The 27,965-nt window shown below is 55.8% G+C and overlaps 11 protein-coding genes across 11 annotated transcripts; 4 read left to right on the top strand and 7 right to left on the bottom strand.

Moving 5' to 3' along the window:
• Positions 1–212: 212 nt before the first annotated feature.
• Positions 213–1,995, bottom strand: C8Q71DRAFT_709965 (phospholipase C/P1 nuclease; the record flags this gene model as incomplete). The annotated part of the gene is made up of 2 exons (XM_047920714.1): positions 213–1,042; positions 1,449–1,995. 2 exons carry the CDS (start codon positions 1,993–1,995, stop codon positions 213–215), a joined length of 1,377 nt encoding a protein of 458 aa, XP_047777753.1.
• Positions 1,996–2,863: 868 nt separating this feature from the next.
• C8Q71DRAFT_765179 (uncharacterized protein) lies at positions 2,864–5,493 on the bottom strand. The gene is made up of 3 exons (XM_047924112.1): positions 5,315–5,493; positions 4,060–5,258; positions 2,864–4,005 (listed from the first exon to the last, which is right to left on the bottom strand). The coding sequence occupies exons 2-3, from the start codon at positions 5,164–5,166 to the stop codon at positions 2,968–2,970; spliced, it is 2,145 nt and encodes a 714-aa protein (XP_047777752.1). The 5' UTR covers positions 5,167–5,258; positions 5,315–5,493; the 3' UTR covers positions 2,864–2,967.
• Positions 5,494–5,748: 255 nt separating this feature from the next.
• Positions 5,749–6,630, bottom strand: C8Q71DRAFT_710184 (uncharacterized protein; the record flags this gene model as incomplete). Its single annotated transcript, XM_047920724.1, has 3 exons — positions 5,749–6,044; positions 6,108–6,484; positions 6,545–6,630. The coding sequence occupies 3 exons, from the start codon at positions 6,628–6,630 to the stop codon at positions 5,749–5,751; spliced, it is 759 nt and encodes a 252-aa protein (XP_047777751.1).
• Positions 6,631–7,408: 778 nt separating this feature from the next.
• Positions 7,409–9,008, bottom strand: C8Q71DRAFT_113496 (uncharacterized protein). Its single transcript, XM_047916342.1, has 3 exons — positions 8,936–9,008; positions 7,985–8,893; positions 7,409–7,932 (listed from the first exon to the last, which is right to left on the bottom strand). Exons 2-3 carry the CDS (start codon positions 8,817–8,819, stop codon positions 7,472–7,474), a joined length of 1,296 nt encoding a protein of 431 aa, XP_047777750.1. The 5' UTR covers positions 8,820–8,893; positions 8,936–9,008; the 3' UTR covers positions 7,409–7,471.
• A 1,037-nt stretch (positions 9,009–10,045) lies between these two features.
• On the bottom strand, positions 10,046–11,488 carry C8Q71DRAFT_113379 (uncharacterized protein). Its single transcript, XM_047916341.1, has 3 exons — positions 11,226–11,488; positions 10,298–11,171; positions 10,046–10,238 (listed from the first exon to the last, which is right to left on the bottom strand). The coding sequence occupies exons 2-3, from the start codon at positions 11,097–11,099 to the stop codon at positions 10,135–10,137; spliced, it is 906 nt and encodes a 301-aa protein (XP_047777749.1). The 5' UTR covers positions 11,100–11,171; positions 11,226–11,488; the 3' UTR covers positions 10,046–10,134.
• Positions 11,489–12,784: 1,296 nt separating this feature from the next.
• C8Q71DRAFT_765156 (Mov34-domain-containing protein) lies at positions 12,785–14,061 on the bottom strand. The gene is made up of 4 exons (XM_047924111.1): positions 13,871–14,061; positions 13,759–13,810; positions 13,133–13,708; positions 12,785–13,083 (listed from the first exon to the last, which is right to left on the bottom strand). Exons 1-4 carry the CDS (start codon positions 14,005–14,007, stop codon positions 12,934–12,936), a joined length of 915 nt encoding a protein of 304 aa, XP_047777748.1. The 5' UTR covers positions 14,008–14,061; the 3' UTR covers positions 12,785–12,933.
• Positions 14,062–14,244: 183 nt separating this feature from the next.
• On the top strand, positions 14,245–15,247 carry C8Q71DRAFT_858957 (oxidoreductase-like protein; the record flags this gene model as incomplete). Its single annotated transcript, XM_047927577.1, has 3 exons — positions 14,245–14,755; positions 14,818–15,081; positions 15,141–15,247. 3 exons carry the CDS (start codon positions 14,245–14,247, stop codon positions 15,245–15,247), a joined length of 882 nt encoding a protein of 293 aa, XP_047777747.1.
• Positions 15,248–17,857: 2,610 nt separating this feature from the next.
• C8Q71DRAFT_710442 (carboxylesterase) lies at positions 17,858–20,040 on the top strand (the record flags this gene model as incomplete). Its single annotated transcript, XM_047920741.1, has 5 exons — positions 17,858–18,072; positions 18,127–18,306; positions 18,356–18,457; positions 18,508–18,596; positions 18,656–20,040. The coding sequence occupies 5 exons, from the start codon at positions 17,858–17,860 to the stop codon at positions 20,038–20,040; spliced, it is 1,971 nt and encodes a 656-aa protein (XP_047777746.1).
• A 452-nt stretch (positions 20,041–20,492) lies between these two features.
• On the top strand, positions 20,493–23,029 carry C8Q71DRAFT_765131 (uncharacterized protein). The gene is made up of 7 exons (XM_047924110.1): positions 20,493–20,682; positions 20,738–20,801; positions 20,924–21,000; positions 21,055–22,168; positions 22,227–22,291; positions 22,356–22,725; positions 22,784–23,029. Exons 3-6 carry the CDS (start codon positions 20,971–20,973, stop codon positions 22,668–22,670), a joined length of 1,524 nt encoding a protein of 507 aa, XP_047777745.1. The 5' UTR covers positions 20,493–20,682; positions 20,738–20,801; positions 20,924–20,970; the 3' UTR covers positions 22,671–22,725; positions 22,784–23,029.
• Positions 23,030–23,621: 592 nt separating this feature from the next.
• On the top strand, positions 23,622–25,674 carry C8Q71DRAFT_113047 (uncharacterized protein). The gene is made up of 5 exons (XM_047916338.1): positions 23,622–23,694; positions 23,757–23,787; positions 23,852–24,893; positions 24,953–25,512; positions 25,568–25,674. Exons 3-4 carry the CDS (start codon positions 23,855–23,857, stop codon positions 25,486–25,488), a joined length of 1,575 nt encoding a protein of 524 aa, XP_047777744.1. The 5' UTR covers positions 23,622–23,694; positions 23,757–23,787; positions 23,852–23,854; the 3' UTR covers positions 25,489–25,512; positions 25,568–25,674.
• C8Q71DRAFT_113076 (uncharacterized protein) lies at positions 25,574–27,647 on the bottom strand. The gene is made up of 4 exons (XM_047916339.1): positions 27,465–27,647; positions 26,997–27,400; positions 26,315–26,916; positions 25,574–26,259 (listed from the first exon to the last, which is right to left on the bottom strand). The coding sequence occupies exons 2-4, from the start codon at positions 27,257–27,259 to the stop codon at positions 25,805–25,807; spliced, it is 1,320 nt and encodes a 439-aa protein (XP_047777743.1). The 5' UTR covers positions 27,260–27,400; positions 27,465–27,647; the 3' UTR covers positions 25,574–25,804.
• Between the last annotated feature and the right edge of the window lie 318 nt (positions 27,648–27,965).

The following is a 27,965-nucleotide window of genomic DNA, read 5'->3' as shown; positions in this document are numbered from 1 at the left end:
GGTCCTCGTGTGACTCACTGTTATATTGCACGCCATAACCATGCGCGCACGTCTCACCCGCATGCAGACAAGGGAAACATTCAACATCAGAGAATCGATCTCGGCGAGTAACATAGAACACGAGTGAGCACCTCTACATGATACTGATACACATACAAACGACCACACACCGAGCATCCAACCGTCCAAATTCTCCATCTCAGCCATCTCTTTCAGTGAATCCGCACGTCATTCTCGCCCTCGCCCAAGACGAGCCCATTGAGGATGCCCGCGAGCCGAATGCCCGCCATCGCCAACAAACGCTCGACGACCCAGCCCTCGCGCACACGCCCCGCATACTCCGGCGTGTCGAGTTCGAGCAGCTCGGGATGCGGGCGGGGGGGACGGCCCGCTGCCTCCATCGCAGCGTCCCCGCCGTCCATATCGCAGTCATGATGCTCGAACGACGAGCCCTCGACATCAACCGACCTAGAGCTGTGCGCGCCCGCGGCAGCGACCTTGTCGAGCTCCGCAGGCCAGATAGGGAACTCGCAGTTGAGCTCATGGATCGCGCGCGCCCACGCATACGGGCAGAGTACGTCGTCGTCCCAGCGCTCCTCATCCTTGCCCGCCCATAGCCAGCTCCAGAGCCCGCGCGCGCGCTTTGTGTGCCTGTTGTGTCTGCGGCGGCGCACGCCGCCGTTGCGCGTGACGACCTCGCTACGTCCTTCGAGACTGAGCACGCGACCGACGCTGCGCAGGACCGTCTGCATGACCGAAGATTCCTGTTCCGCGAACTCGTCCTCGTCGTCTTCGTCCTCTGACGGGCACGCCAGCCATTCCTCCACCGCACCGAAGCGGCCTTCGCCAGAACGGACTTGGACCCCATCTTTGTCCCTCAGAGACAGCCCGAAGCCGTCGATCATCAGCCTGCGCACGTAGCCGTCGTAGATCGCGCCGCGGAGGTGCACCTCGAGGTCGCCCAGCATCGGGCGTGAGTAGTTCGCGGGGATGCTCCGCAGCGCTTGGGCGAGGAGGAAGCTGTCCCAGACGGAGTGCAAGTCTGCGGGGCATGGTTAGCAAGTGTAGTCGAGGACGTAGTGGCGTTTGAGTTAAGGTTCGTGGCTGCAGTAGGCACGCGAGGAGAAGCGCATCTGATCCACGCGCGCTGGGGCATGAAAGGATGCGGAGCGCATGTAGGCACAGAAGCTGGGAACGAGATAATCATGATGCGCCGCATGTCGGGCGAAAGCAGCTGCTTATTTGCGGCGGTCGCTGCTTTCCTCCCCCTCCCATCTCCCCACGTCTCAACATGTTCATTCCACTATCACGCTCGCTAGACCACAAAGGTCCAGCGGGGGCGACAGAGCCTAGCATACATAACGAGAACTCGGAACGAAAGCAGGGCCTCAGTTCTAGCAAGATTCCGAGTCCTGCTCCCGCTGCACTACCGGAAGGCCCATACTTACTCGTCATCCTCCCATCGAACGTCACCTTCGCGCCATTCCCGCCGCGCTCTCGTCCAGTGAGATGCAGCGGCATATGCATATCTCCTGCGAAGTGCACGAGGAACTTGAGTGCGTCTGCTGCCTCTGCCAGCCCGACCTCGCCGTCCAGGAACCCGGCAACTGCGTAGGTCTGGTTTCCGAGCGCAGCAAGTACATTCGAGTCGCGACGACCAGCCCAGCCTCGCTCGCCAGGGAAGACGCACGACTCCCCGGGCATGTCGTCCTTTGCGCCGACGTAGTGCCAGCTTGCGGTGTGCCGGTACGCGGGAGTCATACGGACGCGATCGGCCCATGCAGCGATAGGAGCGAGGTGACAAGGTGGGTACCCATTTGAGTCCGCTTCCTTGGAAGAGCCAGGATGGAGTATGTCGCAGAGCACAGGAAGGACATCTGGGTGGAGGTGCATCTGTGCGATAGTCGCAACGATTTCGTGACCAGCGGCACCCCAAGCTAGCGCACCGGGAGCACTAGCAAGCGCGAGAGCGGCGCAGACGAGAGTTGCTCGCATGCTTGTGAACAGTCGGGGGGAGGCAACGGAGGACCTGTGGATCAAGATGTGTCGTTATATGCAGCTTGCCCCAATCGGTAGCGGAGGCAACGGAAACAAAAGGGACGGAGTCAGGGTGCTTGCTCTTGTCCTCAGGAAGCCTGAGAAGGGTTTGTCCGCACCGGAAGGACAAGGGAGTGTTGGTACTGCGGGGGGACGATGCTCAACCCCAGACGGTGGCGGAACAAAGGCAGCCAAGTTGAGCGACAGCCAGTCGGCCAGCAGCCTGAGTGTCCGGCCCAGCCACAGTATACAGACGCCCATGTTTACCGCAATAAGCGCCCATTATCCTGACTTTGTGGAAGGCTGCCTCAGGAGAGTAGGCGATGTCGGGCAGTGTTGTACCGTCAGAGCTTACTCAGGGCCGGTACTGAATGTTGTAGCGCGGAGACACTGATCACTCTCAACCGCGAGATGTCCGCCAGGGATTACGGTCAGGAGGGGCCGGGCGCGAGAGGCTGAGGGCGTACGGAGTCGGGAGAAGAGCGGCGAGTCCTCCGTCGCAGAGACTGAGCCTTATATACAGCTTTCTACGTCTCTTCACATGTCAACACGTCGAATGGAAGCGTGAAATGGGGATGAGACAGTGCAGGAGGATAGAACTGCATATACGTCACCATCCATGTGCGCCGAATGCGGCAGTTGGCTTGCCTGATTCAGATCATCCACCGTCCACTCGAACCGAGCGCACCTGTTTGTCTGCCCCCTTTAAATTTTGTGTTACATATCCGCCATTCTAATACACCTGCAGATAGACATATAAAATATGTATCCGTCACTGTTCTCTGCGACGTCTTCAAGTTGTTCACCGATGAAACACTGACCAGTGGACTCCTCCAAGGGGAGCGACTTGCACTCCAATCGGAGAACTATATTCAATGATATGACACATATCGATAAGTATAACAAACCCGCCGCTACTATCCAGGAGCCTCACACCTCGGCTTCCCCGAACGGGTCCCAATCCTCCTCCCTCCCTTCCCCGATCCACTGGTCATGCTCAGAGCCAAGACCTCCCATCTCACTCCAGAACCCATCGGACTGCAGGTCCCCCACCTCTCCATCCGCAAACAGCGAGTCCCCATCGAACTCTACATCCTCATTCGGCCCGTCGATCCCCTCTCCGTCAACATCCTCGCCGCCATCCGAGTCGACGACCAAGATACGTCCACCCTCCTCTGCCTCTTCCTCCCGCTTACCCTTGCTACTCTGCTTCTTTCTCTTCCCCTCATCCTCTTCCTCACTGCTCCCCATCTCCTTCAACCCGCTCCTCGTGATCCGCGTCAACCTGTTCGACGCCCGCCGCACGCGCCTCGCGAGCAGCGGGTGCGCCGGAAACGGCGTCGTGAGCGGGAGCGTGCTCAGTGTGCTCCGCATGCCGGGCGACGAGAGCGGGTACGACAGTGTCCGCGCGCGCGCCCTCGGGGAGAACGTGCGCCGCAGCGGCGACGTGCGCGGCCTGCGCGGACTGGATTGCGGTGACTCGAGGGACGGGAACGCGAAGAGGGGCGGCGAGGAGTTCGAGGGCCCGGGGTGTGTGGGCGACGAACTGTACCGGGGCGGGGACGAGGGCGGGAGTGGCGAGTGAAGGCGATCCAGGCGGGCGTATGGAGGCGAGCTGAACCCTGCGTCGGATAGACCAGGGGGGAGGGTGCGGGTGCGCTGCCGGCGGAGAGTACGCTCGCGCTCTTCCTCCTGAGAGAGGAAACGCGCGAACGCGTCGAGGTGGTTCCATCGACGGAGGCGGAGCTCATCTGTGTCCGTCTCGTCCTCAAAGACTTCGTCCGACAGGCAGGCGAGCGATGGAAGGGAATCGAGGGAGGTGGATGGAGTAGAGAGATGGGCTATGCGGATGGCTCCACGCGCCGACCCCTTCCAGCGAAAGACAAACGGCTGGTTCCCGACGCCCTTACGCGGCATAAGCTTGCTGCTGTTCTGCGTGATATGTATGGACACGCCTGGAAGGTGGTGCTGCAGGGCACATCATAAGCCAGAGATAGCATACGAGTGAAACGGACGACGCACATATATAATGCCCTTCGTTAGATCAGGACCATCTGGCCAGATGTGTCCAACCGTATAGTCGTCCTCCGCCTCCCACACCCATTCCGTCGCACCCTTACCGTCCCCTTCTGCATCATCTCCGCTGAGGTCGTCCGCGTCTTCTTCGAAGCTCGTCTCCGGCACGCTGATGACATCCAGCTCCTCGCCTTCGTCCCACGCGCCACTCGTACTCGCAGCAGACGACGCGTAACGAGAGGACGCACCAACGAGCGCGTCGTCGCCGAAATCCGGAAAGAGCTGCCTGTCACGCACACTCGATAACCGCACGCGGACGCGCCCCGCGTTGCGCTTGATCACGCCAGGGCGGTAGCTGGGCGTGTAGAGCTGCACGTCGTCGCGCACATCGAACACATGCCCGGCCCAGCTGGGTGGGATGTCCGTGCCTATAGCCGGCCGCGGGGCGAACGCCGGCTCCTCTACCTCCGCCACCCTCCGCTTGCCCCTCGCACGTCCGTCGTGAGCGGATCTCGTACGGCGCTGTCCATTACTAGACGGAACCTTATGTTCCTTCAGCCGCGAGCTGCGCCGATGTCTGGTAGGCAGCTTCGCGCCTGCGGGGCGCTCCCAGCGCGCGTCGGACGCGAAGAGCCAGAGGATGAGTTTGTGGAGATGGCGCAATGTATAGTTCGTCGGCACCTGGACGACGCGGTGTACGTTGTCGAGCTCCTCCGCGAGTGTCCTCGCTAGATCCGCCTCATCCACGTCTCCGCCTATGTCATAGTGCCCTACGCGAGCCTTGCCCTTCCCCTTCACATCGCGGCGTGGCGGCTCATACACGAGTTGAAAGCGCAAGGCAAGGTGTTTCGCAAACCCGAGCGGACGCGGGAGCTTGAGCGCGAGGAGCGCGCGCTGGAGGCCGAATGGGTTCGACGGCGAGTCGGAGGGGATGCTGTACGGCGTGCTGGTTCCCGTCCCTGAGCTCGGAAAGGAATAACGAGTGTAGGGCGAGGAGTCGGACGCGGATGGGAGATAGCGGCGCGTGGGACTGCTCGTGCCGGGCTCGAAGCGGGCGCGCTTGGATGGTGGCGTCGCGGAGGAACTGGGGATTTCGAGTGCATGTTTGACCATTGTGTTACGTCTCGTGATAGGAGGGCAGGAAGACCGGTCGGAAGGCTGGACAGGCTTGGAACTGCCCTTCGATGCGCAGGATCAAGGCGGCGCTGCGCAGAGTCACAGTCAAGATGATAAATATTGGCAACAAAGGACCGACACCCACAAGTTGGTTCGCGAATTATTGTTGTGTCCAGAAGTAGCACTTGCAGCGCGTATCAATGTGGAAGAAAGTGCTCAAGCTATAGCCGGTCAACGCAATGGGGAGAAAGAGAGTAGTGACACTGACACGACCGGGCCGGGGATCATCAACAAATAACGATCACGTGGACGCGTCGCGTCGCAGGCCCGAGCGTCTGAGTGACTAACTCTCCAGAATCCGACTACTTACGGTCTGAGTAACCCTTCTGCGACATCCCCTGATATATTGTGGCTTCTGGCGACGTGTTGGATATACCACCGTCTTGGGTGGCCGAGACCAAGATGTTATATGACGTGGAACAGCACGATTGTACGTCGGTTCAAGCTCATGGCGTAGCCACCGGGTGGCCATACCTAATGTCACGATCTATTATTACACCTGTTTAACTTGACGAGCCCCTACAAGATTTCCTGATATTCCTGGACATGAGCTAGGTGCCTCTTCCATTTCCCTCCGTTCAGATCCTCGATTCTCTCCCAACCTCCCTCAGGGCCTGCCAGCCGGAACCAGATGAACATCGCAGCCAGAACAAAGTCGGCATATCCTGGTCCTTGTACAGTTCCAAACAGCCATCGTTCTCCGTGCTCAATCTCATCCGTGAGGGCTGACAATTTGCTCAGGCCCTCTTCAAGTGCCTGCCACCTCTCGGCCTCCTCTTCTGGACTGCGAGCTACCATGTCTTTGACATCGACACCTTCAACAAAGACAAGTTGATTCCTCAGCCACAACAAAAATCGTATGGACGAGGTGGGCATACCGAAAAGCATCTTCCTGGTGCCAACGAAGTACTCAGCGTCGCGTTCCGGCAGGATCTTGGGCGTGGTGGGTATGACCATGAACGGCATCCGCCTGATGACGTTTTCCATTATCGCGTCACTCCACCTGATCTGTGCTTCTCTTCCATGGGGATATATGGACGGCTTCGGGTACGTTTTCTCGAGATAGTCCGCGATGATCGCTGAGTCCGACAGAACAACTGGCGGGTCCACCGAAGCGTCGATGATAGCGGGTACGCTGTACTTCGGGTAACTTTGACTCGTGGGCGGCGCACCGACAGCGGAGAGCACCTCGCCAATATCGGGAAATGCCACCCATTCGGTGGTGTACGGCACTTTCTTGTAGTTCAGCACGAACCTGCCCCCCAAAATACTGCATGAGAGTTCCGTGGAGTGTGATGTTTGAAATGGAACCTACCTTGCTCGCCAGGTGAAAGGCGACCACGTCTGAGGGGTACATGTCGAACGTAGGTCAAAGAGTTTGATGAGTTGTTGGCCGGACATCCTTACCTTGCACAACAGTGCAATGCTACGTGCTCGGGTTATATTGACTGAGACGCGGCTGTGCATCGATTGTGACTCCAACTGCGCTTCCGCTGTCGTCAGCTGATGCCGCTACTTCAGCCAAGAAGTAAGGAAAGTCGCTGCTTATATCATATATCAATGATCGTTATTACCGGCAGTCGAGGAGCAACTGTCGAGTCAGACTAACTGACACGTTTCCCACTCGAGTCCTTCGCTGCATTTCAACCTGCACGTCACTTTCTCTGACTCGCTGACTCGAAAGCTTACCTTCTCTCGGAGTTCGCAGTGCCTTGTGAGGCGTCAGTGTGTCACGTATCGTAGCCATTAGCTAAGTATGTCGTCACAACAAAGGAGCGGGGTTCTTCACATTGCTTCAGACAATCATTCTATGACTTCGCACCTCGTACTATTCATAGACCTATGTCGACCGTCAGCGAGAGCACTATGAAGGTGAGTCCTTGACGCACCCTTGTGAGGTGTCTGACGGGCTTATACGCAGCGGAGCACGCGAGGGTGACGGAACCGGGCTATCATAATGAAAGGGGCAAACAGTGTGTGCAGTGGTGGAACCGCGAATGATCTACATGTCATCGTAGAATCCAATTGCACAGAAATGATCAGCGATATCGCAGCTCGCCGTTCCACTTACTTTCGACAGGTCAGGACTCAGGTCATATTGGCTACATCCGAGTAAATACAATATGGCGAGTCCATTAGTAGCTGGGAAAAGACGGTCATACAAGATCACCATACATACATAAGTACATCCGAGCGCGATAGTCAAGGCCACTGGCCAGCCGCCAGTTTCGATATCCTAGATTCATTCTCCGTCCGACAATAGCCAGCGGACACTCCCTTGGCGGAGGACTGCCCCAGTCATCGAGTCGCACAAGTCGCACCTAACGCCAACGCGGGTCTGTGCCCTCAGCGTGTGGGGCAAGTACTCGACGAGTGGCGCCGCGATGTCCGCCGTGACATTGTCCGAGAGACCTGCCGCAGGAACGAAGGCGATGCGGATCAATACCGTCAGTGAGGGTTTGCGCGCGTGCAGTTGCACGAGGGCGGCATCCATCGCGGCCCAGTCTACGAACGTCCAGTACATGTTCGTCGGGCGGAAGAGGCTGAAGCCCAAGGTAAGCTCGCGTAGGTTCGTAGCGTCGAATTGCGTAAGGAACGGGGGAAGCGAGGGGCAGAAGGCGTCGAGGTCGTGCGAAGACGCGGCAAGGTTCAGATCGAGGCTCTGAACGTTGGCGTACTCGGAGGCATCGAGGTCTGCGAAAACTGCATAGCTGATGGGTAAGGATCTTGACTAGTTGAAGGTTCGACCACTCACTATTACAGTCATATCTGGTGACGAGATCCAAGACCCTGATGCTGCTCGCGGAATCGCGCAGCAAGCCTAAGAGGATGCGCTTCTCGTCTGCAACATATGTTGTCCATCCAAACTGCCGCGTTGCTTGCAACGACGGGAACCTCTGTATACGTCGCAGCAAGTCGATTGGACTCGGCACGGTAAAGAGTGACAAATGTCCAAGGTGCTGTAGTGTGCCTCGTGCGTCCTCGAGCTCTGTCGGTGCCAGTGGAGAGTCGCTATTATCCTGCCACCAGAGTGCTCGTTCTATGTTGAGGGTGGACAGTCGAGGAAACGCTGCTATCAAGCGTGTGATGTCATGTATGGAATGGACCATAACAGAGGAAAGGCGTAAGCTCTTGAGGTCAGGGAGTGGGAAGAGATGAGAGAATGATTGGAGCTCTTCGCCCGTTTCCAAGTAATCCATCGGGAGGTGAACATCGAGGTCAACATTATCCAGTTGCAGTTCGCTGACGTTGGGTAATCGCGTGATGATGTCGTGCAACAACAGTGCGTTTCCGCTGTCATACTGGTCGCCGAGTCGGCACAGAGGCAGGCCGACGATATTGATGATCTTCACATACAGTGCAATGTCTGTTCCAGCCGCACTCGAGGAGTCGAGCGCGTCTCGAAAGCACAAACAGGCGAGTTGCGAACAGAGCTCGATGCGATAAAAGAGGTGGTATCGCGAGGATGTGAAAAATACTCGACACGTAAGGCTGCATTCCCGTAGTGTCGGAGTGTCGTTCCATAGATGATCAATAACCTGTTCCCATAATTCCGGTGGAAGCTGGGGTACAGGACTCGGAGTGTACATCGCTTCTTCCAGTGGACAGCCGTTCGGATAGCTCGCCGGATCAAATATGCATTCCTACGTAGGGAAACGATTGTCTTGCAAGTTAGCGAAGTCTATGAACAAAATTGATAGCTTACCAAAGCACTAGTCAACGGATGAACCATTGATTTGAGACCTCCAACTGAAGGTCGCAGGAATACAAGCTTCGAAGCGGATGTGGGTCTGGAAATTAATCTCATGAATACCATGATGGTCCCAAGAGCACTGCGCCTGGCAAAAGTTGCGGTAGCTGGCACATGCATACATACCCTCTCCCGTGAAGATTTGCCCCTTGAAGTCCCACTTATGACAGGAAGAGTAGGTTGAGAGTCGACCTGAGTGCCAGTGGCACGCCTGACTACTCAAAGGTGCCTTGAAGGGACTGAGCGGAGTGACCTGGACGCGATGTTGTCAAGCAGTGAGAACCCAGAGGCTGAGTGTGCCGGCGGTGAGGAGGAGATTAGGCGTTCACGGGATCGCAACGCCGGCTGTCACACACGCGTGATGGACGTGACGACGTCGGACGCCCGACCCAGCGATACTTATGTAAGTACTTAAGTTTTTTTTTTTCTTTTCTTTTTTTATTCACCGGGTTTAGACTCCGTACAACGTAGGCACATGTAGAGTATAATAATAGAGAGTCCCTCGACGCATTCACCCGCCTGGTAAGTACTTAAGTTATGTCCATGGATCCATGGCGCCGGCGTGTTCGGCGGACTGGGCTACAGTAGAACTTCTCCAGGGACACTCAGTGAGCGTAGACGGTACTAGATGGACCTACAGAGGCTGACTAGCTTTCGCCTACAATAAATCATAATTAACCAGTGCCCATACATGACAGGAACGTTTCAACATTTGAACTGGGGCCCTATACTACGTATTGGTACATAACGTCATGCCCCCGTCTGAAGTACCAGCTGGCGATCGAGTTCGTTGTAGTACAGGCAAATTTGACTACACCACGACTCTCCCATGGTTTGAACAAGGGGCGGAGCATCCCAGAGATTGTCGCTGCAGTGAGCGTATCTGCCCACTCCTTGCTGTGACGGTGCCCTTGTTTGTAGTACACCACCGTCCTGACACGGACGCCCTCCAACGCCTCGAAATAGGGCTGGTTCATGACATCGTGCAGGCTGCGCAACTGCGAGTCGAAGCTGTTGCGAAACGCCACGGTGCTCAGCTCGTCCTCGTCACATCCGCCGCGGGTAGATACGCAGCAGTAAACCTCAATATGCGCGAGCTTGTGGCTTCGGATGGTAGAGAGGCGAGCGCGCAGCCTTGCTGCCACCGCCAGCCATTAATGCTCTGCAGGCGGACTAGAGAATAGCGTCGAATATGAGACAATGATGTCGAACTCCCAGTAGCTCAAGGCTGGATTATTCATGAGGTTCGTGCAAGGGCCTGTGCCATATCCGGTATCATTAATAGCTGGTTGGTTACAAAGCAGGAGGTATTCTCACCGCGAGTGAAGATGTTTCTCTCGCAGAAGGAAGTCAAGCATGACCCGCTTGCTTCGAGGAGCCGATTGGCCTGCGTAGATGGGAACTCCGCAGCGGTGTCGGATGAGGCATCGATACCAAGCACTAACTGGCGAAGGCCAGCGCAGATTCCTGAAGAAACAAGCCAAGTGACCATATATCGCATATTGCGGACTTCAGATTCTTGAGCGTCACGGTTCTCAGGCAAACAGGCCATACCTCCGACCAACGTGATCTCAAGGCTTTGCAGTCGGATGGGAGACCTATTCTGGGTGACGATGTCCGATAATCGGTGAGTTTGAGCGCTGAATGGGTACGGGACCTCGAATTGAAGGTGGAGAGCGAGTTCTTGCAGGCGCGAGAACGCAGATACGATCCGTCGCAGCTGGACGAGGAGGCTTAGGCGAGCGCGCAAGCACAATCTGGTGACGTGGTTCAAATTGGGGAGAGCCAGGTAGAATGTCGGATGCATAATGGGACGCAGGGCAGTTATTAGGTCGAGCACTTGCAAAGCTGGTAATGCATGGGCCAGCACCAGAGGCAGGCTATCCAAGTAGGGGATGTAGACCTTGCCAGTGTCGCTCCGAACATCGATGATGGATAGCTGTCGTGTGGTTGCCAGCCATCGTTCTACACGAGGCGATGTGTGTAGCTGTTTCACCAACAAGTCATAGCTCCTGCGCGACGAGATCTCGAGGCTTGAGTACATGCCGCGAGCGGCACGAAGATACCAAGCCCGGCAGACCAGCGCAGCGTGTCGCAGCATACGCCACTGACGTAGCATTGTACTCACGCCGTGTTATTGCTCGAATAGTGTACGATATTATAGAATAGAGGGGGCCGCTTGGGTTGGATCCTGTCATGAAAGTAGTGAACGTTGTCGGATGTCACGTGTAGTAGATACGCGTACATTGCGGCTAAATGGACCCATCTCCTCCTCCTCCTCCTCCATGTGGTCGATGACATTCTCGTGGCTCTCGATGGGGATGCGATCGGTAAGGGATAACGACAGGGTGAGTTCATTGCGATCTGTGTCCTCGAGCTCGGCCAAAACGTCGAGTGTGAAGTCATGGCTTCCATCAAGAGCTATCTGGTCGTCCGAACTGCTCGCAAAGTCTTCCTCAGAGCTGTCTTGTATGATTGCTAGCTCGTGCGTCAACAGACACAGGTGATCCTGCAGGCATAGCCTGGACGAAAGGTCAGCACTGCTTGTACCGTCGCTGATAGACATAGGACCAACACAGCTGACGGAACTGTCTCCCGACATCGCCACGATACTGCGAGCAGAGATCATAAGCTTTATTCGTTGAAGCTGTTTCGTGAGACTCACAGTGGGATCCCAAACCCAGGCTGCTTATCTACATAGCAGCGTAGGCGGTGCAAAGGCTGTTCAATTCGTTTCGACGCGATAGAAGCTGGAAAGCGTCTTCTGTCTGTTATTTTGAACAACGAAGGCTCGACGACAGGGCTCCGGGTCTTATCCGATCGCAATAGTATGGACTCGTGCCCTCGCGTGCACTGTCATTGCTAATTGTGCCGTTGAACCGCCAAGTCCGCACAGTCAGCGTCTCAACATGGCTTTCGGAGCTTGCAAGTCCCGTATATTGGGGATCCGAGCTCTGTTATAATCAGATACTGGTGAGTATGCGCATACAGAGTCCAGACTCAGGGTCGACCCGCGCCGGGAACGTTTGCATCGTGGGCGGAATGGAGGTGGTGCCCGAGGGCAGCACGTGGGATGTTCGAAGTGACTCTGCGGTGCGGTCAACGTGAGCGAGAAGGTCGTGCGAGCCTTACGGGAGGCGAACAAGCCCGCGGGAGACAACTGTTGCAAATATCGTCGGTGGCCGGCATCCTGGGGATCCCGGGTACTGCATTTCATGGCATCGTAGCTTGATATTTGGCTTCGGGTCGCCCCTTTTACTCCGGGCTTCGCTGAACTTGGCACCCAGACCTTGTCGCGTCGACATTGGTCACGAGATATTGCGTAGAGCTTTCACCACTCTTCGCCAGTGGTATGTATGGATGACCTGATGGTCACAGATAAGGGCGGCGGCATATCATTGGGGGTGCGATGAGACCAAGCTGAGTTGTTGTTCTATACCATGACGTGTCATTGACGATGCATATATGATCGGAATGGAGGACATACCGCGCGGTGAGGCTTCGCAAGTGAATCGACTTGACTCTGAGACATGTCTCCATCTGGCACAATATCAGATATACAATACAATGCATTGCGTCTAGCGGATCGTAACGAACAGACAAGGACGAGGAGCACACGTATACTACAGAATAGTGGATAATACAACCGATTGCCACTCCGAATTTATGCACGATCGCCAGCGTCCAGATCAGCCTATGGCCATAGGCGCATCGACAGCCTCACCGAGCTCACGTCGCGCCGCGTCCTGGGGACGCATCGAGAAGATGACGTCCTTCAGAACCTGCGCGATAAGCCCATGTTGCGCTTCCGTCGCAAGTTTCTCGCTACGAACGATATTTGTTAGTTCTGTCCACATCGAGACGGGAACTGACATACCTGTCTTTAGCACCCTTCAGCAACTGGTTCTGATCCTCTTTCTTCTTCTCTTCTTTCTACTCGCCGCCGTTAGCATTCAATGGTCATCACACCCAATGCAACTAACCTTCGCAGCCTTGTCGTCCTTGAGTGCAGGCGGCGGTGCCTTCGTGTTCGGAACATTCGTCTGCGCTTTCGTGAGCTTCTGTGCAAGATCCGAGAGCTGCGAGGCTGCATATGCTCGGTTCTGTGGATGTTCAGTCGATTGCCAACGCAAGCCACAGTGCAGAACATACCGATATCAGCGCGCTCTGGCTCAGCGTGTTGACCCAGTACTTGTTCCACAGCAAACCGAGGAGCTCAGCGTCTAGGCTGCTCTTGAACACCTGCACCTCCAGCGGGTAGTATTGGTTCGCGTGGACACCAAAGTCTTCGATCTTGCTCAATGGGATACTCTGGTACTCGCCCGCGCCCGCCTCGGGCGGGACATAGGACTCAGGATACGTCCGGAACGCACCGATGTCGACCTTGCCCGCGGAGATGGTGCGGTTCGGGTCGATGACCACGGCGACGAAGGGGTCCTGGTACTTCTGGTTCGTCATCTGTGTGTTGACGTCGATACCCGAAAGCCAGCAGCCGTAGCCCGGATGCGAGTGATACCACCCAACGGCGTTCTCATAGCGCCCGACGCGCTCGCTGCCCTGGATGTACTGGACCATGTATTCATTCGCCTCGTTCGCCGCGTTGACACGCGTCTCTGTACCCTGCACTGGAAGGGCGAAGGAATCGACGATGACGAGGGTGCGATCCATGATCTTGCCGTGCATGAGGCCCATAATCTCGTAGGGCACACCCGAACGCGCGTGGATGACCTGAGAAGCGTGGATGAGTGGCGATCGAGGACGAGAGGGAAGGTACGTACCATTTTGATCAACGCTACAGCAGAGATCTTGCATACTCTGAAGTAGTGCGGACTGCATCGCCAAGGGTTAGCTCGCATTCGAGTGTTCAGCATTCAGAGGGACGGTACGCACTCACGCGCCCAAGGTGCCTCCTGGAGGAGCCTACGGTTCGCTGCCTGGTCGAAGCGGTAGATCTCGTCTTGAGGTGAGACTTCTAAGATGTCATTGGTCAACGAGAAGGTCTTCAGCGCGGTGCTCGACGACGCCATGGTCGTCGAAGAGGAAGGCAGCGCTGGGCAGCGCTCATGCAGGCCACACAGGCTCGTGGACTAGTAACAGAAGTCAATATAAACCCTATGTTACCTTTGTTATCATCAATTCATTTTTTGCTGATCACCAATACAGATGGTCAATACAGCATTAACAAGTATTACAAGCCTGTCTACAAAACACTACAAAGATGAACGCTAAAACGGTAATAGAACTCTGCAGCTATGCCTCTTTGAATGTGCCCTCCACTCCGCGTCGCCGTCAATTTCCTCGACGTGCTCAGCGCTGCCCCCATTCATGCCCATCGTTTACGGCCGTCTCTCTTGGTAACCCGTGGTGGTCGTCGCCGCTCTGCGGCTGCCCGTTCTGCGTCCACTGCCACCACATCTTCCGGACAGTCTACGCCGCCCTCGCCAACATCGCTCACGGAGTCTCCGACCAACCTCGACCCTTCTGCTGCACCGGAGCCTTCTGCGCCACGTCCAAACACGTTACCCACTCAGATCCAGATAGAGCAACAACGATTGCGCTCGCGGGGCGGGCAGAATCTCACAGCGCGATGGAAGCGACTAGAACGCTCTCTGCGAGGGAAGGGCGGGTACGAGGCACGCAGGGACACTTTGATTGAGCAAGCGGACCATGCCTCTGCTGACGCGGAGATGAGCACATTATCCACGAATGCACCGCGGACTCGGACGTTCTATGGTCTGGCGTTGCCCGAGAGGCCCAAGGAACCCCAGTCAGACGGTACGTCGTTCTGCTTCCCTTTGCATTTCCATATAGTCTAAGTCGGCTGTCTGCACGGATAGAATGCTGTATGTCCGGTTGTGCTGTCTGCGTATACGACTTGTACGCTGCTGCCCTCGAGGATTATAAACATGCATTGGACGCCCTTCATTCCGCATTGCAAGCACGCGGAGTGCCAGAGCGCGAATGGCCGGTTGAGGTTGCAAGGAAGGACGTCGCGGAGGAGAAGACACCCAAGTCATCCCATAATGTCGCTCTCAGCGCCTTCGAGGAGCTTGAGCGATCTCTGCGCGCGAAGAGGGAGCGTGAAGCAGCAGAGAGTCCCGGTTAGTGTGCGCACCCTGCCCTACATCACTACTTTCCACGGTTCTGAAAGATGCACCAGATGTGTCCGATGGTGTTCGACGCGAACGTAGGAAGCGGAGACGGACATTGCCTACCGCTGCTGCACTATATGAAGGGCTGCGATGGATCGTATTCAGTCAACGATAGCTCATTAGAGCGTGGACTGGACTGCGATTTCCCTCATGCCCCTCGATAGAGCGATGATCCGCGAATGTCTTACTCTGGACAACCAAGGAGGAACATTCCTCAGCTCGTGACGCATTGTACAAACATCGCACATCCACCATCTCATACACATGCCATGTGCATGAACAGTAAGTAAGCCATCCGTCGTTACATGCTCGTATGATTGTTCTGTAGGCGCACTTCGCGAGCAGGCAAGCCAGAGCTTTATCCCGCCGAGCACCGTTTGACCTTTGGTTGACGTCCTCCACCTCTACCTCATTAACTCTTGCACAACGAATCCGCACAAATCATACTTCGGCGAAAACGACTTGTTGCCCAGAAACTTGGCATCTGAAGCTGGGTGAGAGCCTGAGCCTTCATCGTGGCATTTTTGGAGAGTACGTGTGTTGAGGGAAGCTGCAAAGGCTTAGGGGGGTTCCATAAAGGTAAGTGTACATATGCTGGCCAAAGACGATTATGTCGGTTTCTGACCCTACCGCCGGCATACAGTAATTCCATGACGGCGAGCCATGATGATGAATAAGTTACACCCGCTAGATCATCACAAGGTCGCTCTTCAGCTCCCTCACCAGGTCTCGTCGTCCAGCGGAGCTAAGCCAACCTCTGACTTCGAATGACGCCAGAACCAAGAGTCTTCGCCATTCAATTGGACGAGCGCACGCGAAGACACCCCGCCCCAACAGGCGCGTCTTATCTGCGCATTTCTGGTCAGGTGTCAAGCGTGCAACAATCCACGGCGAGTGCGATATCAAGATATAAGCTGGACGAGGTGGCAGGCAGTCTTCCCTACTCCTTCCATGTTATCTGACTAGTCTCGACGGTAGTTTGGGACTGGCGACCGTGCACATCAAGCAGGCTTTTACTACTCTGGCTACGCATATAACCAGTACATTTATCGGGTCTCAATAGGTGTTTTGGGGTGGTGCGTCAGCGTTGTACAGCTACCGACTGCGGGTCCTGGTCTAGGTTTTCTGTTGCTTTGGACTGGGTTGGGCCTGGTGTCTTTGGTTTGCCTCCGTGCTCCCTGAGTCCCTCTCACCGGGCTACTGGGAAGCATGACGTGGCATATGTTCTCTTTGGCTGCGGCGGTCATTCTGGGGTGTTTACTTCACGGGCTAGGCAAGTCGTCCCGGTACGGCTGATTACCGAGGTGCGGAATGGCCGGGCCCCCAATTCGGACAACTCCACTCACTGTCCGCCCCGTTGAGGAGGTGTATTTCTTACTGCAGGTCAGGTCACACAATCCGCCCGACAGCAGTTCGGTGAGTTAGATGCCTTTAGTCTGGGACCATATGCTATCCTGACGGCGGTGACCACGTTCTGACGTCGGTTGACAGTCTAACCTATGCACCCGGTGAGAGCCTAGCCATCCAGTCTTGTGAGGAGAAGGATGATCAGCTGCACGCGCCGGTCATACCGGAAAGGCGGCGCGCCCTGGAACCTTCCTTCGTCGTGATGTAGCCACGGCATTACGTCTTCCACATCTCCCTTTCTCAGGTAAGTCATCCCTTCCGTTGACCTCATCGCCGCGCACGTCCTGACTACCCCCGACAGGCTAGCGCTCGGGGCGTGCTGCATACATATGGGTTGTGGTGTATACCTGCCGTTGTATGGGCCGTGTACCGTAGCAATACATGCTTAGATGCGTGTGTCATTCTTGACCGTACGTGCGTAAGACGTCCTGCGATCAAGTTTACGCAACAAGCAGTCGTGTGGTGAGAGGTCCTATTACAAAGTTTCTTTACTTATCGTACAAACCCCGCCCAGACTCCTGATGTTTCCGAGATCATCAGTACAGAAGGCTAACTTCACACTTGGCGAATACAGTCTCCAGGGCCACTCATCACCGTCACGCTGCGCTATCGATTGATGTCGCGGACGTGCAGACGTCGACGCGGTGAAAAGGCAAAAAGCTCTGTACCACGAACTGCAGGGGCGGTGAAAGCCCCATTGGGCGACCTGGTGCGCTGGCTTCCGTCGCAGCTCAGCACACTAGCGGCATGCCCAAACCTAACGCGAAAGAGAGTACGTACAACGCACTTTGATGACCTTTACATGGTTCTTTGCGCTCATTGATGCTCATTTAGACTGCTGTGCACGCTCGCAGCCATTGGCGCGCGCTCTTCGGTGCTAATCCGTGTTCGCCCCAGGGGCGCATCCCAACTGTTGGCTCGATAGGCCAGTGCACAGGGGGCGTCATGCTGATGTCAAGACGGGGTCGAGGCGAATCGGCTGCGTCCCATGGCCCCTTCTGCTCACTTGGCCGAGCGTTCGAGTCTGTTCGCCCGCTGGTCCCGGCAACTTCCGAGGCACCTGGACCGACGCCCCAGTGCGGGGCTTGCCTTTCGCGGCACATCCGTCGAGTTTTCAGCCTCCCCGTATTCGGACGGATCGATGTGCGCGTGCGCGACCGTCTGGACAGATACCCCGCGCAGGTACAAATCCATGTCCAGGTGCGGTCGCTGGGGCCCCGCACCTCTTGCGCCTCGCACTCCTCGTCCGCGACCACGCTGCCCCTGTCTCTGAGCCTCCTGGCTTCACACGCGCCAGCACCCGCTGCGAGCATCGGCAATGATTGCGAAGGTTCCTGCGTTGGATCTGGAAGAGCCTGTCGTCCTCCATGAGGACCTCGCTACGACATTTACCGGTGTCATCCATCCGGTTTCCACTGCTGAGGTGCCCGTACACCAGTATCGTGGAATAAAATACGCCAGCATCCCTGCGCGCTTCCGTCAGTCGAGGCTGAACACTACATATCCTCCCCAGACGGACGCTAGTCACTATGGGTGAGTTGAAGGTGAAAACGTGTGCAAGTCCTATACTTATCCTGTTTATGTAAGACCTATCTGCCCGCAGTCAAGACAACCCGACGCGGACGCAGAACTGTTTGGCATTTCTGAGGACAACATACCTGTCCAGCTTCTAAAACAAAATGAATTCGAATGCTTGAATCTTAACATCACTTGTCCCGGTAGTGCGACACCAGAGTCGCGTCTCCCTGTTATGCTCTGGGTACACGGGTACGTCTGGACCACTTCCTTCGCTTCTCCCCTGCTAACAATGGTGAAGGGGCGGAAACCGTGGTTCAGGCTCCAAGTGGGTCTATGACGGTGGCGCCTTCGTACAGAAAAGCATGCTCATTGGCAAGCCTGTGATTATGATCACCTTCAAGTGCGTACCGTTCACTCTCCATGTATGCAGGTGCTCACACGAATTCATAGCTATCGCCTTGGTCTCTTGGGCTTCGCCGCGAGCACTGCCCTTCGTGAGGACAACAGGGCTGCAGGGGACGAGGGCGTCGGTAACTACGGTATGCATTTCTTATTCGATGTCATTGCTACTGAACCCACGTCTGACATCATACATTAGGTCTTCGCGACCAGCGGCGAGCGCTAGAATGGGTTTATCACTTCATTTCGGCCTTCGGCGGAGACCCTTCGAACATCGCGCTCTTCGGCGAGTCGACGGGCGCTGCCGATATTCTCTGCCACCTTCACTCTGCTTCAAATGAGAGACAACCCCTTGTCCAGCGCGCCATCGTCCAGAGCGCTATCATGGACCTCGAGATCCCGACTGTCCATGCCGCCGGATGGCAGCTGTCGAGATATATGGCCGCGCTGCATGTGCAGAGCATCGACCAGCTCCGCAAGGTAGATGCGGACAAGCTCGTCATGCTTGGCGGGAGCGTGCGCGCAGTCAACGATGGTGTTTTCTTCTACAAACACTTCTCCGGCTCGCTGGCTCCCGAGGCCGAGCAGCCAGTGGAACACAGACACGGCCGCTCGCACCATCTTGCCCACAATCACAACCATACCCACCTTCGCGCCGGCTCGCGGTCTCGCTCGCGTGCGCGACACACGCCCGTGCCGACGCGCCAGCAACCACTGCTCATCGGCGATTGCAGCGACGAGGCGCTCCTCTGGGCGCTCCCCGCGTCGATGTGGTCGGCGACAGCGATTGAACGCCGCGTACGCGCGATCTGCCAGTCGCTCACGAAGGCAAATGCGCTCCTGCGTGCATACGACATTTACCCACATGCACCGCCGGACGAGCTGCATGCGCGCGTACTCGAACTCATCAATGATGCGCGCTTTGCTTGGCCCGCGGAATGCGTCGCTGCCCACGCACGACGCGAGCGCGGGGGTAAGGGCGTGTACCGCTACGTGTTCGACCAGGAGGGCCCAGGGCGGGCCGTTCCGCACCATGCGGTCGATTTGGTGTATCTCTTCGACAACGTGCCTTTCCCGACGAACCCGGCGCCGGGGAAGCCCCTCGGTCCTTCGCAGCTCATGCCGGAGCACTTCGACTCAGACTCGGACGACGGGGACTTTCCGCAGCTTGCGCCCGAGCATCACGAACACGCACCGGCGACGGGCCTTGTAGGCCTTTCCGCGCTTACGCTCGATGCCGAGATGGACAGCGGTGCGTCGGACTCGGACGTGTCGACCGACAGTGGGTTCGTGGACGACTGGGGCGTGCCTATCGTCGACGACTACGCGTACACGCGGGTGCGGGATGCGATACAGGCACGCTGGATTGCGTTCGCGTATGGCGAGGCGCCGTGGGCAGAGGACAGAGTGTTCGTGTTTGGGCCTGAGGGTGAGACCGGAGAGCGGTCGATGAGCATATTTGAGGGTCGGCGAAGAGCGAAGGTGTGGAGGGAGGTGTTGGAGCCGTTGGGAATGGAGGTCGTGCAGAAGGTGGGCACGGAGCTTGCCAATGGCCCTGCGCTACCGGCGAGGGGGCATTGGTGATCGTGATGACCGTGCAAGGGGATTATGGCTCTTGAGTATCTTTGGTGTTCGGGTTTCTTCTGGGATTATGCTCATCTTTGTGTCTGCATGCATTATGATCTTGCATCGCATCGAAGCTATGTATTTTACGACATCCACATTGGACATCGCGTAACCAGCACAGCAGTGTACGCATAGAATACCTTCATGTATCCAGTAGCGTAATACAACTAAGCTCATACAGTGCCTTAACGCGCGCGGTTCGATCCGAGCAGTCAAACGTTGCATCGCCCGACTGCTTCTCCCAGTATGATTGGATAAAGTCCAGTGATTAGCACCTATGTCCGATGTCGTATGGGATTCTTGTTAGAGTCACTACGGACTGTGCAGAGGTAGAGTTGACTCTGCTCGAGGCAGAGACGACCTTCAACAAGCCTGTTGGTGGTGTCGTGGCGAGGACGTGACATCACGTGCGTGACACGGTCCTCCGCGCGCCTTCACTTTGATTCGTTCATTCGACGGCGGCATCACACAACATCAGAACGAAGAGCAGCTTGGTCATTGGAGCCCTTTCCGACTCTGCTTGTCAGTAGAGGAAAAGGATTGACAGACACATCACATACACTGCCACGCGGTAGGCAGGGCGATCACCGTACCGCGTTGGTTCGTTCTTTCACAGCAGTTGTGCCGGATGGTTCATACATCTGCGGCACTGCAGAGCGACGTATACAACCCCGCCGGAGACTTCAGGCGCAGCTACTGTTATCTTCCCAACATATGAGGTAAGTCTCAACAGTATCTGATTCACAGTTCGACGTTTGTCCCCAATACGCTGTGCAGCGAATGCGCACAGGCAATGCACGGTCAGACACGTTGAAACTTACATCAAATCTTGCACGCACAGGTCAATTGAACGGGCATCATTAGTATTCGAGTGCTAGTCACTTCGATATGGCGCAGACATCGCAAGGTGTCTCTCCAGTTAGTTTCTTCCTCTTCTAGCTGCAGTTCGAGCAATGCTCATTGCTTGATCAGATCCTTCCCACCGACAATTCCTTGTCCGTACCGCGGCACACACATACGGGCGCTGAAGCGCGCGAGGAAGTCGGACTCGATGGAGGTGATCTACGCAACTCGAACTCAAACGACCCTGGCTTGTATAAATCGCACAACCCGGCGGCAAACTCACACGAAGAATCCGCTTCCTCCTCGTCCACGTTATTTGTCACAAAGGATACCTCCCCGACCACTGTCCCCTCGGGTGACATAGTCCCGTCCACTATCTCCTCGACCAATGAATTCTCGCAGGCCCACGACCGTCTGCCACATTCGCTCTCTAGTCGCATCCCAATTGAGATCTTCGAGACGGTCATGGACGTTATGGCCTACCGCGATCTACCGTCTGCGGCATCGGTCAGTTGGGCATGGCGGCCTCGTGCTATCCACAACCTGTACTCGACCATTTTCCTTGATTCGCGCAAAGGATCCAGTATGCTGGTGGCACTGCTGCGCCAGGTTCCCCATGTGAAGGAGATGCTGGCAACTACGAGTAGACTGGTTGTCGGTCACTCTGATGGTTCATATCGGTGGAACTTGAACATAGATCAACGATATCTGTTCGTGGACGCCCTACCCCTTGTCTTTGCCGACGCACTCCCCGCTCTGCGAGTACTCGAATTCGAGTCGAGCCTCCGACATTCGATGCACCCGACGTTCTATTCCTCTCTCGCGCGTTTCAAACACGTCAGGTCACTGCACCTGCGTCACGTCCGCCTCCACAACACCGCTGAGCTGCGACGCATTGTCTTCGTGTTTCCGCATCTACAGGATCTGGTCTTGCATGGGGTGACCGTGATCCACAGGCGCCTTTCCGGCGACAGATCTCAAGCTTCAGCGTATACTCGCTTCCATGCTAAAACTACTCCCCAGCTTCAGCGACTAGAAATCGATCCGAGAGAGGCACACCTTAGGTGCATTGTAGACCTGCTCGTATCCTCAGGATGCTGTGCGTCTCTCCAGCATCTGACCACGGATAGCCGGATCGGCGACTCGACATCAGTACCCAATACTCCACAGGTCAACCGCCTCCTCCAATCGAGTGGACGGTCTCTGATATCCTTCCATCATCGAGACGACTGTTATCGTAGCCGTTTGTACTCCTCCGAGCTGCACGCCCTCTTCTTCTTTAATAATGTGTCACTTTACAGGTCAATTTGCAGCCCGGGGCTACGATTTTGACACCAACGCGGCCCTGCGTCACTTGAGATTGACGGTGTGTATCGATCCTTCAGAACTAGGAGGGGATTGGCTAGAATTAGTCGCCACCCTCCGCGCAGCATTCTCCACTATCCGAAGCCACAATCTCGAGCGCATCACAGTTGACATCGGGATCGAGCTTGGGCAGGCTGACAGGCTGGACGAGGACATGCTCGTCCCACCCCGGGAGGAGCTCGTTGCGGACACGGAAGAGCTGCACAGTGTCATGGTTCTGCCGTACTTTTACGCGCTGCAACATGTCGTGGTCGGCATGGAGGTTCGATATAACCAAGAGTGGCACAGCTCAGAAGAGGGAGTGCACGACGCTGTCCAGGCGTTGTTGGTTCCAGTCTGTCGGCAGTCGTTTGCGCCGTGGCTCGACCGCGGTATCGTGAACATCTTTTGCACAGCATCAACAACGGGAGGAATCAACCTCTGAGTCTGATCACGGTGCGTACCGCGATTTTTCTCCCTCAGGCTTGGGGCTTGGCTTAACCAATGGGCATAGTACATCCGCTCACGACATACTGAGAGGTGGTCCTTGGGTGCGCTCTGCATGAAGGGACGTTTTGTACGGTTGTGCGATTCTCTGTACGGCATTTGCTAGCTATTCAAGCACTTTTCATTCCGGACTACCAGGTTCTGCATACAGTCAAGCCGGACACCGCAGCAGGTTCGCTACGCTGATTGACCTTCCACCCTTGCAGTGAGCGCTTATATCCGACGCGCTAATAACTGCCACCTAATAGGTACCTATACCTTGCCACGCAGCAGATGCGGCGGGTACGCGTCTGCCGTCAAGCGATCTGATAATCCAAGTGATCTATCTACTACTCAGTGAACAATCGGACGCGTTATCGACAACCACGGACCTACGCTGGCGAACACACAGTCAATAGGAGGGCGAGGATTGGTTCGGTTCTTGCAACCTCCGCCCTTTGTGCGTTGAGTGGTGCCGGTGAGTGTTTGCTATCGGACAGATAACGACATGTTGTGTGACTTGGTATTGACGTTATCGCTCTCCCAACGACATCACGTTCCCCCTTCCGAATATGTTGTGTAAAACACCAGGACGAATCGCATAACGCAATACCTGAGCAGGCCGACCTAGTTTGTCTCCCGCCATTTGCGGTCCTCCAACAACACGCGCGTCGCCCGCATAGCCTTTTCTCTTGCGCCTGATGGTCGTTGAGAGCAGGAGGCATCGTTTCTCCGAGTTGCTGACTATCATACTTCATCTAGAGCATAGATGGCCGCAGAAGGCGTCTACATTCCGTTCTCTTCTCAGGCCCTCTGCGCATCGATCTCGCCCAGTCATTCCACGCATGAAGTGGGCGGTTATAACCTAGTAGGCCTTCGAGTCTGACCACCGCCTCGCAGTAGCGGTGTCACTCTTTGGTATACGTCTATCGCGTAGCAGTGGGTATGTTTCGCTTCATCTTGGTAGCCTTGGTGTCTCACAGCAGTCCGATTGATCACAGGTGATACTGGTAGCGACTTCTCCTGCTACAGGTTCGTCCCTCGACGGCACATACGGCGACGAAATCGTTACTGATGGGACCTGATACTGGCGCAGCAGATGCACACGACGGCACTGGTACATCCTCCGACTTCGTTCATGTCCACTGAATCAACATCGCATGTTAATGAAGGAGTAGGCGAGGATCAGGTCAACCTGAAGAATGCGGACAACGACCTCCGGTTGGAAAGACTCAATACCTACAATGGCCTTTGGAGAGTCATGATGCCACGGCGGTCTCTTGACGGATCCTTGCCACACAACCTGTCCGACCGCATACCTCTGGAAATCATCGAGAGTATCATCGACTGCATGGTGCAAACCACGTTGGTTCCTACGGCGCAGGTTTGTCGTGCATGGTATCCCCGCGCCATGTATAACCTGTACTCCGCCATCCGACTCCAATCCCGCAGATGCTATAACCTGTTGGTCCAGCAAGTACGCACGTCGCCCCGCGTGAAGCAACGGCTCGCGACAACGGACGGCCTAATCGTGAGACACTTCATGAAGCGCAAAGGGGATACTATACCCTTCCTGGACGCTCTGCCCCTCGTCTTGGCCGACGCACTGTCCAGTTTGCGAGTGCTCAGCATAGAGGGGGGGCTCCGTGCTGCTATGCACCCGACTTTCTATCTCGGCCTCTTACAGTTCAAGCACATAGTGTCGCTGCGCTTGTGTTCTATCAGGCTAAGCAACATCAAGCAGTTGCAGCAGATCGTCTACGCGTGCCCGCACGTAGCAGAGCTTGGCTTGCACCACGTCACCCTCATGAAAACAGGTCCCGTTGGCCGGGGATCCAGTCGTCCAGCACACATCCGTTCTCGGACCGAATCTACCACCTCGCTTCGACGACTCGACATCAAAGCGATGGACGGCTTCCAGCACGAAACGGAATCTCTGATGACTTCCGTATCAATAATCGATTGGCTTGTGGCCTCCACCATATGTACATCTCTGCGTGATCTGGAATGGGACGTTGGCAATCTGGCCGGGATGGCGCGCGCGGGAATCATCTTCAAGCAGCTTGATCGACTCCTCGAAGCAACTGGTACATCTCTGTCGTCGTTTAATGATAAAACGAAGTGGGACATGGCTTTCGGTGAGACATGTCTCCGATCTACAGCATTTATCACCGACTAATCTTCACTTGATGTACAGTTGGATACGAGTCTTATATCAGTGTTCTCAATCTTGTCCACAGCACTGCCCTACGGGACTTGGCGTGCACTGCGAATATTGATACCGTTGCGTGCAAGCGGAAGTACGGCTGGTCCGTTGTGGCAAGCTATCTGTGCAGAATCCTCTCCACAGTCCGAAGCTACCAGCTCCAGCGCATCATGATCGACATATACTTCGGTCCCGAGCTAGCGACTACCGAGCCCATGCCCTTCCGGGCCCACTGGGAGGAGGAGGAGGAGGAGGAAAAGGAGGAGGTATGGGGGAGGCGTCTATTGAAGCTCATGCGCGATTTACACAGCGTCATGGTCCAACCGTACTTTGGCGCGTTAACTGCTGTCCACGTCGCTATTGAGTACGCGCTTAGCCTTGGGACTCGGAAACGGAGCAAGGGAGATGCACACGATGCTGCAGAGGCGATCGAGGTAATTCAGCAGCTGCTCGGGCCGTGGCACGAGCGCGGTTTAGTCAAGGTCTCTCATACGACTAAAATCTACTATCCGCCTCACCTCTTGTAGTGAGCAGGGGAGAAGAGGAAAACAGTGCGTACCATCACCCATCAACATTCGAACAATTGCTTACGAAGTCACTTCACAGGAAATGCGAGAATGTGTAGCGCGGTCGTTGCGATTGTCTAGCACGCAGGTGTTCGTAGAGGCATATCGGACTTAAATTTGGTCAATGGGATTCGGAATCTGTATGATAATCGGTCGGCAGGTCTGGCACCAACTCGATTTCTTGTATCAATATTCGGGAAACATTTCCCAGTACTGTACACTCAGCGGAATCGAACACTCTGCATTCTAATGCTAGTGCGACCACTTGACAGTCTTGTCACGGTAGGAGATGCTGACAACATGGCAATTGCGCCACGGTGTGAACAGTTCCCGGCAGATGCGCTCGTGCGCTCGTGCGATATCGTCCGCCCATTCCTTGCTCTGTAACACGCCAGTATACCGAAGCTCCAATTTGACGTCGACACGCTGCAAAGCGTTGAAGCAACGGTAGACACATGACGGCATGTAGGCTGGGTAACTCCGGGGAGACCATCTCGAGAGACGGGATGCATCTCGTCTGGTCGAGTGCGTCGACGTCATTGAGCACGATCCAGGTCACGACTATGATGTGTTCAATGCGAGGGCTACGGATCGTGGAAAGCGCAGCACGCAATTCTGCCGCCGCCGTAGGCCAGTTGCTATCCGGTTGTCTGACCATGATGTCTAGACTGAATTCTAGGCTACGCAACGCCGTGTTATGCGCGAAATTATACGTAGATACACGGCGACCTGCTGAATATCTCTACTTCAGTATCTGTCCGACGTTACGGAGTAGAAAATAGCTGACCATCCCAAAATTCGCTCCGTGTGTCACGATACGACGCGAGAACTGGTCCACCTGCTCTGCGGAGCGCATCGAGGCGTATACATGCACGTTCGTGGGCATCCCCATTCGAGAAAGAGGATTGTGTGATCAATCCTTGAAGGGAGGCGCATAGTGCGGAGGACACCAGCCAGCTGACGCATAGTGCGGAGGACACCAGCCAGCTGACTATAGCTTCGAAGGCCTCTACACCGTTGAGACCATAGTAACCCCCATTGACGCGAATCTCTGGAGTAGCTGTCTGAGCCGGATATCGGTCTTCGTCCGGGGATCGGTGCGTGCGGCAGATCGTGGTCGCAGCAAGGTCACCTCGTTCAGGGTAAGGTTCTGTAGGTGAGGGATCGTAACGACAATCTGTTGCAACTGGGCGATGTTGCTCAGTCGGGCATGGAACAAATTCAGTGAGGCGAGGCATGGGAATTGACGGAGGCCGCGGTAGAAGGTCGGATGCATGACAGGTCGCAATACCCAGGAGATGTCGAGTACTCGCAGTGAAGGCGCTACGCTCGCAAAGACAAGGGGTAGGGGGTCCAGGAAGGGGATGTCTCCCGTCTGTGTGGGCGAGCCTGACGACGTGACGGTAAGTCTGTGTGTGGTTGCGAGGAATTGCTTGACGCGAGGCGATGTGCGGAGCTGCCTCACCAACATGTCATAGCTCATGCGTGACGTGATTTTGACAGTGGAATAATAGACGGAGATTGGCTCCAGGATACCATGCACGGCAAACCAGCGTGGCGCTGCGTAGCGTGGGCCAGTCCATATAATCCATGATGTGTTCGGAGGTTTCAATAGGGATGCGAGCACGTTGAAGGCCATGGTTTCCACCGTGACATCGACGATGCTGCCATCCCCGTAGCCACTGTTCGCTGCGTCTTTGCAATGCAGCCAAGGTTTGGGTCTGCAGCGCATCTGTTGCGCTCGTAATCAGCGTCTCCAGCGGCAAGTATATGTTGGAATCCATCCCGGAGATCTCGGGCAGCCATGCGAGGAGTCGGGACATGAAAGCCATGTCGAGCTGTGCCCTGATACTAGTCGATGAAAAGCGTCCTCCTGTAAAATCCCATCAGTATAGGCGAGGATCTTCGTCCGAGGATCGACAAAGAGACATACGTACCAGAGTAGAGTGCGAGGCTCTTGCAGGGGCAGCAAAGTCGTGCAGCTTGCTTCTAGAGTTCGACTATGCCTGGCATCGTCCACGCAGTCTTCACGTGGAGAAGACGAATGTCCGCCCTTCAGTGTGGGGTCATTCGCAGCCACCGGCGAGCACCTCGGCATCCTGAACACCGTGGTCAGTAGAATGGCCACCTTGCATTGCATCGTCGAGTCATTACCGGAGCATCGCTCACATGAATAAACTGCCTCCTGATTAAATATGGACATTCGCCGTCCTTCCATTGGGTGACTAGCAGTACACACGTTATCCCCAGTTCTACTTATGTAGAAGGAGTCGTGCCCGTTGTCGCACGCGGTAAGTACGGAAGCTTTCCCGAGCCCGCCTCCGACCGTCGAGCACTTAGCCCCTTTGTACCCGTCAGTGTAAGTTCAACGCCTTGGGTATATAAGGGCACTCGCCTCACAAACTTAACACGCGACCGTACAGTGCCGGCACTTGGGT

This window comes from Rhodofomes roseus (assembly GCF_022264815.1).
Source record: "Rhodofomes roseus strain CIRM-BRFM 1785 chromosome Unknown C8Q71scaffold_13, whole genome shotgun sequence".
Classification (NCBI taxonomy): domain Eukaryota; kingdom Fungi; phylum Basidiomycota; class Agaricomycetes; order Polyporales; family Fomitopsidaceae; genus Rhodofomes; species Rhodofomes roseus.
The sequence above is the reverse complement of the archived record's forward strand: the minus strand, read 5'-3'. Positions and strand labels throughout refer to the sequence as shown.